General features: G+C 36.5%; 1 protein-coding gene across 1 annotated transcript; it reads left to right on the top strand.

The window, feature by feature from the left end:
• On the top strand, nucleotides 1-12,544 carry mah (mahogany). Its single transcript, XM_067772444.1, has 6 exons — nucleotides 1-503; nucleotides 3,006-3,251; nucleotides 7,571-7,680; nucleotides 7,786-7,926; nucleotides 10,722-10,928; nucleotides 11,984-12,544. The coding sequence occupies exons 1-6, from the start codon at nucleotides 127-129 to the stop codon at nucleotides 12,508-12,510; spliced, it is 1,608 nt and encodes a 535-aa protein (XP_067628545.1). The 5' UTR covers nucleotides 1-126; the 3' UTR covers nucleotides 12,511-12,544.
• Nucleotides 12,545-14,922: the final 2,378 nt, after the last annotated feature.

Below are 14,922 nucleotides of genomic sequence, written 5' to 3'. Positions count from 1 at the left end.
TCGTATTACCAAATGACTTCACCGTTCCTTCAGCGTTTCGAAATTTTGTTTGGGAAATTCAAAACGCAATTTTATTAACTAAGAATAATCTAGTTATTAGGAAGTTAAAAGGATAATTTACACAGAATGTTTTTCAAACGTCGTCGCAAACCCGCTGTGCGTCCATCTAAGGCGTATTATCAATTGAAAGATACATCCTCGATGCATTCACACAATGATCAACTGCCATTTCTGTCGCGTACTCGTTTTAGTGCTCTGCCAAAATTTCAAATTTTTAGTGAAGAAAAAGATAATTTGACTCTTTTCATTGCTGTGCTTTATGTCGTCGATTTATTTGGTGTTTTGCCTTTAATAACTTTGCCCCATCTGTTGGTGAAATTGGGTTTCCTTGGCATACCCTTGGTTCTCTCCATAATTGTACTACAAATTTACACATCATTTTTACTCAGTCAATGTTGGATTATGGCAGAATCGTTTGACCCGTCGATAGCACAAAAGAGCAGGTGAGTTATCGATTGTAAATATTTAGATAGGGTGTGGTTAACTCAAAACTTTGTGGGGGATGAATCCCAGCTGCTTTAGATGCAAATGGTAAGAGGAGTTTGGACGTCGCTGATTAAAAGGCCGTCATGCTCCAACATCGCAGGAATGAGCCTAGACCCACTGTAAACTGTAAAATGTTCCGACTTCAGCGTACAGTTCGCACAATTGTTCGTAGGATCTTTTCCGCTTATCCGCTTCGCTGTTAAAAATTCGTTTTGGTTTGGGTTTTGTAACGAGGTCCGGTTTTGGGTTACTTATTGACTTACTTAATTGGCGCTTAACCGTTTAAACGATTATGGTCGTCCAACAATGTGCGCCAGTTGTTTCTTCGTTAGATTAACTGACGCCAATTGGTCCCATTAAGGGAATTTATATCATGTTGTACCTGATCCCATCAGCGTAATGGGGCCCGCCTTATTCCTCTGCTTCTTAGTTAGAGCATCATTTTACGCATAACATGGCCTAGCCAGCGTAGCCACTGTGTTTTAATAAAGCTTGGTACTCGCCTCCGCGGATACGTGGAGGTCCCTAAATATTTCGAAGAACTTTCCTTTCGAACACTTCCAGAGTCACCTCATCGGTTTTAGATAATTTTTTTTGAAGTTTGCTTCGGTTTAGATTTCGGTTTACCCAGAGTTTCGCTTCGGGAATGTGTTCATTCTCTAAAATTATTTTCGGTTTCGGTTTTGCGTAGAACTTGTTTCCGTTTCGGTTTCGTTTTATAAAACTGGCTCCGGCCTCGTTTTTCTAAAATTTAACTAAACCTATTCTCAGTTTCTTTTTTCGCTTCTTTCTTTGAACAATTTCTTTTTTATTTGTTTTGGTAAGGTTTCGTTATTTTAAATTAACTCAGGCTTTGGTTTCACAAACTGTTTCGGTTTAGTTCTATAAAATTGATTTTGATCATGGTTTTGGTTTAAGTTTAGGTTTTGCCTTCGAACTTAAAGATTTATTCTGTCCGTAAAATATTTCCGTTTTTGATCCATTCCTAAAAACTACCCCGACTGTAACAAGGTCCAAGCCGCGGATCAGATTGAGTGTAGGCCGTATGGCCATATCAGTATAACGCCATCAAAAATAGGGCCAAATATAGTCTACACGGTCCCTTTTGTCTGAGCTTTAATACTTTCCGAAAAGGGTAGAACATACTATACACGTGTATACCAATGGTTTCCAATTACCGGAAAGGGTCGTCTCTGATGTTTATGTGTCTTTCAGACGGAAATTGTAGCCGTGAAGTAAGCAGCAGACATTTTGGAAGAAGCTTCCTAAACTGCGATTGTGTATATATGTATATTGATAGGCAGCGTTTAAGGCAATAATCTCAAACAGTACTTCCTCAAGAAATATCCTGGAAAGAAAAGAAGCATTGCAGGGACTTCGCTCAGGCTGGACTATATATATTTACTATAATGGGATAGAAGGTAACGACAGAGATAACGAGTTGACAAAGGAGGATACAGCACTCGATGAATCGACGGTAGACATCACAATATGCTTGGGAAAATCAAAGAAAGACAACGCGAGGCTGCAAAATTTCTTAGATCATGTGCTACTACATTAAACACACAAATTGCTAATATCTCTAAAGAGAGAAGACGCCAGCCTCATGATGGGCATTCTAACTGGAGACTGCCTTTTGGCTTCACATGCTTATAAGTACGGCCTCGTCAGTAACAGCACATGTAGGAAGTAGGAGATGCAGAGATAAACTGTTGGCAGTTGGGGGAGTTTTCTGTTTGGTGGTCAAACACATTCTGGTAACACTATAGGTACATTCAGTCCATGAAGTCTTTATTGACCGTTCTCTCCGTTTCGGGTGTCTAAAGAGTTTCGGTATTGGTTTTGCAAAGAGTCTCGGTTTAGGTTACGTTATTTAATTTTTTTCGGTCTCATGATCGGTTTTGCAATGAGTGAAGCCTCCGTTTTGCTCCTTTTTCCACTTTGACTTTCATTCTTTAAAACCAGCTCTGGTTTTGGGTTTGCAAAGAATAGAACGGAAAATGTTCTTCTCTCGACGAGCTATAAATTCTTGGATTGAGATTTACCATCTTGAAATTCCTGAAAGCTCAATCAGGAGGACAGAGTTACAAAAAGTTCAGCTTATAAATTCGATTTTTCGTTTTACCGTTTATATACTTTCAAGGGCACGGTGTTCAATGAATAGTTAGAAGTGGAGGGGACTTCTAGCCGTCCAGCGGTCAGAAGGGGCCACTTAAATCCACAGAGTCGAAGGTTCCAGGGGGGAACTTAAATCCACATACCGAAGTGTATCGGAATCATATCCTACTCCCTACTCTTACTCCCAGCAACATTCTAGTAGAATATGCCTCTTTATCAGCTAGGAGCACTTTTTCTTTGTCATAAAATTATTAATCATGGCTAACCCAATAAACACCCAAGAATCTATTAAAATAAGATTAGATCGCGCTAAGATAATTATAAATCCTTTAATTTTACAGATATCCCTATGCAGCTATTGCGGATTTGGCCTATGGATCCTGCCTCAGCCAATTTGTACGCATCTTACTAGATATTAGTATTTTTGCTACGGCTATACCAAGTTTGGTGATTGCGGCACAAAATCTTGAGCTCGTCGGCGAACGTATTAGCGATGATAAGTTTTCCTTTTCATTTTGTTATTGGGTTATTATAATAGGAATATTATGTTGCCCACTGATGTGGCTACGCAGTCCTAAACATATGCGGTAAGAGCAATAATGCGTTACAAAAGTGGAAAATCTACAGGTATGCGAAAGTAAATAGAGCTACTTGCGAGGTAAAGCCGTTTGTTAGGGGTTTCTTTTTTAGTTGAATGCTTTAAAGACGAAATTCTTTTAAACTGTTCGGGATCTGCATCCAGAATCTACGATATGTCAATTAAGCACATTAGTCACTCTACCACGGCAGGAGGTTGCCCTAAAGAAGGACTCCGGTGTCGGAGCAGGGTTTTTCTTTGCATAACAGAAAATGGCCCTTTGCATTTGTCTTTCCAAATTGGCTAGTAACCTGCAAGCGAGTTTACTAAGGTTCAAACCAAAAGTGTGAGCCCTCTATTGCCAACTTATGGGTATCAGCTTTGATCAGCCGTTCAATACCACGGTGGGTTAAGGGACTTGAAAAATTCCCGTAAGTAAGCATTAATAATGAAAAGGCAACTAAAATCTACCTAATCGATGGTTCGAGGAATGCAACAAATTGTTCCGGTGGCAGTTGGGTTAGTATCGATAGTGCTAGTACCGGAAAGTACCGGGTTCATATCTGTCAAAGGTCAGTCCACATTCGCAACACTGCCCTAAACTTTTCGGGAGTATTTTTGCGGCCGGACACAGTAACAATATCAGCTGTCCAAGAGCTGTAAATGCACAATTATCGGCTTTGATCAGCTGTCCAATACCTGTAGTAAAAGGCGACAGTCGTTACTGCGCCATTCGGTATAGTAGCCCATATCATTAGTACTCCACTATACCCTCGGTGAGGGTGACAACAACAAAAATAACATATAGGAAATATTATAGCTTTCAAAGAGTGACAGTAAAGCGGGAGACTCTCAGCCACAATAAGAGTCGCGTTCTTTTCGAATAAATGGGATAGTACCACGTAGTACCTAGGAACGAGGATAAATAACACTTCGAGCCTCGATCTATGATCCCGGCAGAGTCTAAAACTGCATGCTTATATAATCGTATAAAACATAGGCATTACTGTGATGTTGAATAATCCAGAAAATTGGGTGTATGCAAAGAAATATCTGGAAATACCGAAGCTGCCCTTCGGCAGTGTTTGGCAAGCGCTCCGAGTGTATTTCTGCCATGAAAAGCTCTCAGTGAAAACTCATCTGCCTCACAGATGCCGTTCGGAGTCGGCATGAAACAAGTAGGTCCCGTCCCGCCAGTGGGCGCAAAGCAAAAAAAGCTTGGACCAAAATACCAAGTTGAAAAGAATACTATTAAACATTATTTGGAAGCTATGAAGATACAAATTAAAAAAAGAAAATCGAAACCAGCTACTACATAAAAGCAGGAACAAACAATTAAATCCAGGTTGAGGCTACTTTCGCAAAAATATTTTTCCACATCTTCAAATTACAAATGCCTTATGGACGATGACAGCTACTTCACAGTGGAAGGCAACGAATGGCAGCCAAAATATTACTTCGAGTCCAGAAAACGAAAAGCTTCCGAAAAAGTGAAGCATATTCAAAAAACTGAATTTCCAGGGAAAGTTTTGTTGTGGCTAACAATCAGTGAACGTGGGATAAGTGAGCCCGTATTTTTCAAGGGTTGCTTAGCTGTTTCTGCTCAGACATATACAGAGAAATGCATTCCGGAACTTCAAAAATTTATTAATAAATACAACAAAGGGGACTAGGTAGTGTTCTGGCCGGATATGGCATCGTCACATTATGCAAAAAGCACGCTAAGAGACTTACATAGCCGCAAAATCGAATTTGTACATAAAAAGTATAACTCCCCAAACGTTCCTCAGCTGAGACCAATTGAAACTTTTTGGGCAAATTTGAAAAGACGTGCTTATGGGAAGGGCTACTCTGCCAAAAACACGACTTGTTTAGTTAATAAAATCAAAAAGGGGCTCAAAAACTTCGAACGGTAGGAATTCAAGAATCAATGAGGAAATTGCCGGAAAAATACGAAAAGCAAGCCGTAATGGAGCAAATATTTATTTATAAACTAGCTTTCCCCGAGTCCGTTGTAACGCCGAGATCGAATGAATGTTACGTTATTTTTTCTGTTTTGTTTGTTGATAATTTAGTTTATTGTTCTGTAAATTGAATTGAAATCTGGACGCATATTTGGTGAAATTTCCGTTTAAAACATTTTTGTATTGTGTCTAATTGTAATTCATGTGGGTACACAATATTTTTAGTTTATTCGTTCGGTGCAAAGATAAACAAATTTTTTTTGGCGTTCCAACTCTGGAGCAAGCAACATATCGCTGGCCATGGGAAAAGCACGGACTCTGTAAATTTAATGCTGCAACAGTAAGCGATTATCCTTGCGCTTTGTTGATTGTAATTGCAAAAGCAAGGCGTACAGGAAACTGTAAGCGCTTAAAATTGAATGCAAAATCTGTAGGAATCATTGGGATCCGTGGTATGAGCACATCTTCACCTTTGACTTTACCGCTGATGGTTGTTGCTTCGACTACATACGGCATTAATTTCTAAACGCAAAGTCTGGTTCCTTTGCACAATTTTGGTGGGGTGGGCTTAAATTCCGAAGAAGCATGATTGGTGAGCCAATTTTCAAAGTTGATATATGCGCATGCATTCCAGGTGGTTCTAAAGAGTTTAGAAATTCAATTGGATAATTCCCAGTTTGAGCTTCATCTGTAACTGTGGCGATCGATTTATATTTCGTCACTTCACCAGGAAATTGGTTTTGAATGCGATAATTGATTTTGTTAACATGATAATTTTTGCGAGCTAAGATAGTGCGTTCGCATAGCCAAAAAAAAACATTTAAATTTAAAATTCTTAATTCTGAAATAATAAAAACTTTCGTCTTGATAGAAGGAACCTACAGCCAAAATTTGGTGATGATTGAAGTGTGTGAAACACGTTTCCATAGGGAACACACACACTGAATTTGATTTTTATAGAAGATGTAGATAGACTGCAGCTAACCAATTTTCGTTTTAACGGTGGCAGATAATGTCCAAAAGGAATAACAGCCAAACTTAACAATGCAGTCAAATTTTAGGTGTTAAAATAACCTCAGTTTGTACTTCAGCCATAGTTCTGAAAAAACCCATTTGTAGGGAAGGTACCACGCCCCTTTTTCCCAATTCCACATTTCACTGGAGGTGTTAGGATTTAACGTCATATAGCTCCTTACCAATTTTCATTATCTTACCATTACTACATCCAGAGATATGCAGTATGATATATTCCATTTATATGGGAGGTGCCACGCCCCTTCTATATATATCGAAATTTTTTTTAGCCTAAAACCTTCGCGTTGATCGAAGGAACATATGCAAAACTTTGGTGAAGTGTGGGAAATACTTTTCCATAGCGAACATACACACACACACAATTTAATTTTTATATATATAGATTTATCTTATATATCGAGATATTAAAATAAATCAAATTTAAGTAAAACAATACTTTGTTTTGACTATAATATGTTTGTTCAGATTTCAGTCACCATACGTTAAAAGGTCTTTCGAAAGTTATATATAGGATATTGATAGCAGACACATGACAAACATACTCCTCACGAAATAAAAAAAATATTACCTATTCCGTTAATGTCGGACCAGCGACAGAAATGTTCTGCATCTAATATAATGCTTAAAGGTATCATATATGCGGAAGAAATTGGTGCAGTTTCCGGATAAAGCCAGTCAAATTCCAAAAATTGCTCAACGATCACAACTTCGTCTCCTTTTTCTCCTAATTCAGTTGTGAATAGTTTCGGCAGATCCTACAGTATATAAACACCATATTTTATTTTAGTATGTGTGCATACGGGAAATTGCAGAATTATGTCTAGAGCCTAAAGAAGCTCCACTTAGCTCTCGGGTGCACCGCTGATCTACTTTAAGTAGTAGATTGGTCAGCGAAGTCCACAAACGAGCATTCTTCAACGAAACCTGACTATACATATGAATAATCCTGTGCTCTTTCGATTCATGAACTTTTTTTAAATTAGAAATTGTGCCCCTCTCAAAGGGATGTACTGAATGACTGTCTTTCGGAGACGTCGGCAATATAATCAAATATTCATGGGTCAATATACTGATCTTGCTTACGAAATAACAACGCTGGAGTTGAAGCTTCTATTTAGACATAGCGTTTCTACTGAATTCAGTCATGTTAACATAGTCTCTACATTAATACGAGATAAAAGTAGGCAAAGTGGCTCCAATTATTTTTCCGCATCTGTATAATTATGTTAATGTAATTGTAAATTTATTTAAAAAGATGTGAAATAAATATTATTTACAAAGTATGAGCTCGTGATGAGCAGCTATGTTTATGCATTTATTATATTTGCAGTGGATTGACGATTTTCTCACTTGTGGTCCTCGTTGTGATTGTGATTCTTTTGTGGTTTTGTCTTTTCGCTTCGCCACCATTGGACAAACCCTTCGAAGGTGTCAGCTTGGGTAAGATCACATACCGATCGAACGTTCATTGACTTTTTCGTTTTATTTACGGTATCTTTGCATATTTACATATTTATTTGAGTTTGTTTTATTGCAATTCTGTAGAATTACCATCGTTATGGGCACTTTTAAATGGTTATAGCGTTTTGGCTTTCCAGTTCGATATTCATCCAATGTTACTGACCTTGCAAATCGATATGCAACAAAAATCTCAAGTTTACTGGGCAGCCTTCAGTGGCATCACAAGTAAGTTTGCATTGTTATACATTATTATATTGTTAATTGTAATTTTATTCCGATTGCACTAAACATAATTACATTAAAATTAACCCCATCGGGGGTCGCCAACGCAATTTATAGCTTCTCCAATCCAATTGTCAACCTCACCTCCCCGTGGTGAGTACTGTTTCTTTAACAGCAGAGGCTCTGACGACCCAAAGTTCTTCATGGGTCTAAGGGGTAGGAGGTCGGGATGGCCTAGAAAGTTTCGTGTGGTCATACTAAATCGTTCTCGAGATGGTCGGGCTAGTACCTTAAAGGTGCTTGTTATCGTAACGTACCGGATCTGCATCCGACAAAAGATCATCAACATCGATAAAACTCTCCACTGGTCTGCGGGGAGTGTCCTTATTGCTACAACAACAACAATAAAATTACAATGCACAAAAATAAAATACCTACTTCTATTCCTATTCTTATATTCATATTCCTATTCCTATTCTATTCCTATTCCTATTCATATTCCTATTGATATTCCTATCCCTACTCCTATTCCTATTCCTATTCTTATTCCTATTCCAATTCCTATTCCTATTCTTATTCCTATTCCTATTCCTATTCCTATTCCTACTCCTATTCCAAATCCTATCCCAATTACTAATTCTATTCCAATTACTAGTTCTATTCCTATTCCTATTCCTATTCTTATTCCTATTCCTCTTCCTATTTTTATTCCTATCCCTATTCCTATTCCTATTCCTACTCCTATTCCTATTACTATTCATATTCCTATTCCTATTTTTATATTCGTATTCCTATTTTTATATTCCTATTGCTATTACTATTCCCATTCCTATTCCTATCCCTATTCCTACTCCTACTCCTACTCCTATTCCTATTCCTATTCCAATTCCTATTCCAATTCCTATTCTATTCCTATTACTATTCATATTCCTAATCTTATTTTTATATTCCTATTCCTATTACTATTCCTATCCATCTTTCTATTCCTATTCCAATTCCTATTCCAGTTCCTTATTTCTATACCCATTCTTATTCTTATTTCTATTACTATTCATATTCCTATTCTTATTCCTATTTTTATATTCGTATTCCTATTTTTATATTCCTATTCCTATTACTAATCCCATTCCTATCCCTATTCCTACTCGTACTCCTACTCCTACTCTTACTCCTACTCCTACTCCTATTCCTTTTCCTATACCAATTCCTATTCCAATTCCTATTCTATTCCTATTCATATTCCTATTCCTATTCCTATTCCTATTCCAATTCCTATTCCTATTCCCATTCCAATTCCTATTCTTATTCCTACTACTATTCCTATTCCTATTTCTATTCCTATTCCTATTCCTATTCCTATTCCCATTCCTGTTCCTGTTCCTATCCCTATTCCCATTCCTATCCGTACTCCTATTCCTATTCCAAATCCTATTCCAATTACTATTTCTATTCCTGTTCCTATTACTATTCCTATTCCTATTCCAACTCCTATTCCTATTACTATTCATATTCCTATTCTTATTCCTATTCCAATTCCTATTCTATTCCTATTCCTATTACTATTCATATTCCTATTCCAATTCCTATTCTATTCCTATTCCTATTACTATTCGTATTCCTCTTCTTATTCCTATTCTGTTCCTATTCCTATTCCTTTTACTAGTCCTATTCCTATCCCTATCCCTATTGCTATTCCTACTCCTACTCCTATTCCTATTCCTATTTCTATTCCAATTCCTATTCTATTCCTATTGCTATTACTGTTCTTATTCCTACTCCTATTCCTGTTCCTGTTCCCATCCCTATTCCCATTCCTATCCCTACTCCTATTCCAAATCCTATTCCAATTACTATTTCTATTCCTGTTCCTATTACTATTCCTATTCCTGTTCCAACTCCTATTCCTATTACTATTCATATTCCTATTCCTATTCTGATTCCTATTCCTATTTCTGTTCCTGTTCCTATCCCTATTCCCATTCCTATCCCTACTCCTATTCCTATTCCAAATCCTATTCCAATTACTATTTCTATTCCTGTTCCTATTACTATTCCTATTCCAACTCCTATTCCTATTACTATTCATATTCCTATTCCTATTCCTATTACTGTTCATATTCCTATTTCAATTCCTATTCTATTCCTATTACTATTCATATTCCTATCCTTATTCCTATTCCTATTCTATACCTATTCCTATTTTAATATTCGTATCCCTATTTTTAAATACCTATTCCTATTCCTATTCCTATTATTATTCATATTCCTATTCTTATTCCTATTCCTATTTTTATGTTCCTATTCCTATTAATATTCCTATTCCTATCCCTATTCCTACTCCTACTCCTATTCCTACTCCTATTCCTACTCCTACTCCTATTCCTATTCCAATTCCTATTCTATTCCTATTCTTATTCATATTCCTATTCCTCTTTTTATATTACTATTCCTATTACTATTCCTATTCATCTTTCTATTCCTAGTCCTATTCCAATTCATATTCCAGTTCCTATTTCTATATCCATTCCTATTCCTATTCATATTCCTATTCTTATTCCTATACCTATTCCTATTCCTATTCCTATACCTATTCCTATTCCAATTCCAATTCCAATTCCTTTTCCAGTTCCTATTTCTATACTCATTCCTATTCCTATTCTTATTCCTATTTCTATTTCTATTCCTATACTCGTTCCTATTCTATTCTTATTCATTGTAATTTGTTATTGAAAGTAATTTATTTCTAAATATTATCATTACTTATTTCTTTTTTCGTAAATTATTCCCATTTTTTCCAGTTACTTGCACCATTGCGATTTTTGGATCTATTATTGCAGCTTACAAGTTTGGTACGATGATTGCCGATAACTTGCTCGAGACGCTGCCGAAGAGTGTTCCACTATATTTATTGCTTATACTAATATCGTTACAACTGTGCTTTTCGATTATCGTGGGCAGCTCGGCAATGTTTTTGCAAATTGAAAATAATCTACAAATCAAAGAGTGTAAGGCAAAGCGATTGATGAATACGTAATTTAGCCGATTAACGCCCATTATAACATAGAATATGCATGGTCAAGGAGGGGTTACTACGAGCAGCGGCCAATTGTTCACATTGAATATCTTGAGAAACATTAGCTTTAAGAGAGTTATCATTTATTCCGTAACAAGCCAGTTCTTCGAATCGTAAAAACTATGGGTATTTTAGTCTGCTATGAGTCAAATCTATACGGGTTGCTGGAGAGGTGCCTAGATTTTCAACTTTAGAGAAATCTTTTTGGTGACAGTGTTCACGTGCACTAAATCAATTTCGAAACAAAACCAGAGCCAAATCGATATTCTTGAAGATTGTTTTGTTCTTCCAAAATTTTTGGGGACCAGATCCCCTACGAGCACCAGTCAGTGAAATGATACGCTCTTCATAAAATATTGTAACGAATTTTGGGAAATTCCGCTTATTTGAAACCTCCTGCTAACGTTCGAAATGCTAAACTGTTGAGAAAATCACTCCAATATTCAGTATTTCAAACTGGCCTTTATTAGACTACTGGAGAGTACTTCACAATAACACTTGTACTTCACAACCAATAGCGTGCTTAAATCAAAACCAATTCTGACTACTCAGCTTGCGCTGCTTTTATGCTCTCCGCTGCCCCATTCGCATACCTCTACCAAAGTTCAGACATTTCGCCTTCTAGAACAGCTGTATTTACTGCTTGGCAATTTAGCTTTATATATGCGTGTGTATGTGTGAGTAACAACTTCGGCTGATGACTACATATGTGTGTGTGAGGTATCTCTCCGCTGCCTTGTAGATAAGTGTGGCTAGTCATAATGTGTACATGCACATAAGAGTGGCTGCTTCGTGTGTTTGCTGTTGCGTGACGATTAACTAGCCTAGTGATGTCAATATTCGCCACAATATGTTAACTAATTCAAGAACAAAAAAATGTATGCTTACACATTCAACAAAGGGCATTAATGGGTTAAACAACCGCATATAGTATATGAAAAGTACTGCAAAATGTTAAATTATTTACTAATTTCCAATCTCTTCCAGCTTTCTCATGGAAGCGTATCGCTTTACGCTCTTCCGTAGTTGGTCTCGAAGTGCTTATCGCAGAATTTGTGCCCAGTTTCGATGTACTCATGGATATTGTGGGTGGTACAATTGTTGCGCCGTTAGTTTTCATTTTACCACCTCTGCTTTATCGACGCATCGGTCAAATGGAAAAAACACATCAGCGTATCGCTACAGAATCTTCCTATGGCAGTATACCGTTAGATTTGAATTTCGAACCCGTTCACACTGATATGGAACAGTTATTGATGTTGGAACAACAACAACAAAGTGGTGTGGCATTCTCTTGGCGTTTACGTTTGCGTATATATTGGTTAAGATTTTTGAAATTTTGCCGTCAACTTCACTTTGACTTAACAGTATCTGTGTCGGTGATGTTATTTGGTGCATTGGCCACAATCATTTCAACTTATTTGAATATATTTAGTATAACGGACTTGTTTAGATATGAGTCGACATGCTTCTTTAATATGACCAAGGACGTTGGTAGGAGTCAAAAGTATTAAATATTTGTAAATGATTTGCAAGACAATTTTGAAATACCTTTTTTTACTTAAACTTTAATAATTAGGTTTGTTTGTTTATAGCGAGAGAATGTCTCAATTGTGTTGTTAGTGTAGAAATGGGATAAACTGAAATAAGCTCGAAAGCAAATACAAGCAGGATAGCTTAATGGTTAAGGCAACTGCAGTTTCAGCGTGTGATTCGCGGTTTGAATCTCGGTGAAACCTTTGATAACATTACGAAACTTCCTGATGATGATTACGTGGCGGTTTTCGAAATAGTACCATCGCAATATGCCAGTAAATGTTTCTTTCGACTGTCTTAAAACATGTCGGTCCGGGTCGGCCAATTTGTAGGAAAAGCTAAATTTAAAGAAAGAAATATGAGGAAGCCTGTGAGGCTGTTATCCGTGTAGATTAGATATTTATCAATAATGTCAAGGAACCCATGAAGGACGCTATAATCATGGCGAAACATCATTAAGTGCATCAAGAAGTGCATTCCGCTTTAGCCTAGATGTGTAGAACTGCAATTAAATTCTCGGTTCGTTCTTAAAAGAGCTATCAAAAAGTATATTGTTATCGTAATAGCAATAAAAACACCCCCGCAGGTTTTTTGGGAGTGTTGCGGTACCTTCCGCAAAACAACAACTTTAAGGTACTAGCAATTTTATATGATCACGTTGAACCTTCTTGAATATGCCCCCTCTTTCCGTAAGAAAATTGTGGTGACCAGGACTCCCCTTACAGGTTAACAATTCGTTTGGAAAAGAAGGGTATATATAGATTGGATCTTACGATTTTTCGAACTTGTTCTCGTGAGCTTTTCGACATTCAATTTAATGTATGCATTTGCTGTTTTATGTAGAGCTTGGGATTTCTTCTGAAGCACAAGCGAAAATTTCTACAACACTACAAGTAAAAAACATCACTATGCTGTTAGTAAATAAACACAACGACAGTAAGCCAATCTCACACATACATAGACGGCAACGAAGAACACTTCACATACAAAACCAGCACCTAGAATCGAAGAGATTATTTCACATACACATATGTAGTCAGCAGATAAGAGCGAAGAGGAAAGAGATACAATCACACAACACGTTATTGTCAGCTAAGATCATAATCTGTTACTCACAAATACACACGCATATAACTAGAAGAAAACATAAACTACAGATATACACGTATATAGCTAAATAACCAAGTATGATATACAACTATTACAGAAGGCATATTCGTGAAAAGTCTAGACCTTAGGAGAAATAGGTGAACGAGAAAATAAAGGCAGCGCGGTGCAAGCGCTAATCAATCAGTTTTAATTTTAACACGCTGTAGTAAAGTACGTGATAATTGTAATTGTGAAGTACTGCTCCCAAAGTAATCTAAATAAAGAACGTTTTTTATACTGAATATTTAAGTTATATATTCGACAGGTCAGATATTCGAACTTTAACGGAAGTTGCAAAATAATTATCAACAATTTCTCAAAACTCGTTACAATATTGTTACGAATTTTGGGAAATTCCGCTTACTTGAAACCCTCTGCTAACGTTCGAGTCACTAAACTGTTGAATAAATCACTCCAATATTCAGTAATGCAAAATGGTCTTTATTAGACTACTTTGAGAGTACTTCACAATAACGCTTATACTTCACAACCAATTGCGTGTTTTAATCAAACAGATTAAGGGGTTACTCAGCTTGCGCTACTTTTATACTCTCCGTTGCTGTATTCATATATTTCTACTAAAGTCTAGACGTTTCGCCTCCTACAACTGCTGTATATCCTGCTTGGTAATTTCTATATACACATATATTTGTAGTTTATGTCTATCTTATAGCTATATGCGGGTGTATGCGTGAGTACTACTTCAGCTGATGATTACATGTGTTTGTAAGTATCTCTCTGTTGCCTTGTATGGATATGTGTAAATAATGATTGATTTGTTTTACGTACACAAGAGTGGCAGCTTGCTTTATTGTTGTAGTGCCGTTATTTATTTAGTATCAGCTTAGTGATGCTAATATTCGTCATAATATATATAAAAAGAAAAACCAGTATTTTTTACTATCGAAAAAAACTAGTTTGTTTAAAAATTCGTTAGCGAAACTCAGAATTTTTTTCATATATCGATAACGAAAATCAGTATTTTTTTATTATTAAAACGAAAATCCATTATTTTTTTTAACATCAATAACGAAGCACAAGCATTTTTTCAATCTCGGTAAGGAAAACCATTTGTATTTTGATATTGATAACTTAATATCAGTATGTTTTGAATTTCGATAACAAGCACTTTTTGAATCACGATAACGAAATTCAGTATTTTTCAGAAATGTTTGACAATAAACCTATATTATTTTAAACTAATAACGATAAACCAGTGTTTATTTATTTCGATAACGAAA

The sequence above is a fragment of the Eurosta solidaginis genome, chromosome 1 (assembly GCF_040869045.1).
Source record: "Eurosta solidaginis isolate ZX-2024a chromosome 1, ASM4086904v1, whole genome shotgun sequence".
NCBI classification, from domain to species: Eukaryota; Metazoa; Arthropoda; class Insecta; order Diptera; family Tephritidae; genus Eurosta; species Eurosta solidaginis.
The sequence above is the reverse complement of the archived record's forward strand: the minus strand, read 5'-3'. Positions and strand labels throughout refer to the sequence as shown.

Bases quoted from the DNA above. Each gene is read 5' to 3' on its own strand.
- mah (XM_067772444.1), top strand. From the start codon at position 127: ATGTTTTTCAAACGTCGTCGCAAACCCGCTGTGCGTCCATCTAAGGCG. The intron at 504-3,005 runs GTGAGTTATCGA...TTAATTTTACAG, and splicing joins TCGATAGCACAAAAGAGCAG to ATATCCCTATGCAGCTATTG. The intron at 7,681-7,785 runs GTAAGATCACAT...GCAATTCTGTAG, and splicing joins CTTCGAAGGTGTCAGCTTGG to AATTACCATCGTTATGGGCA.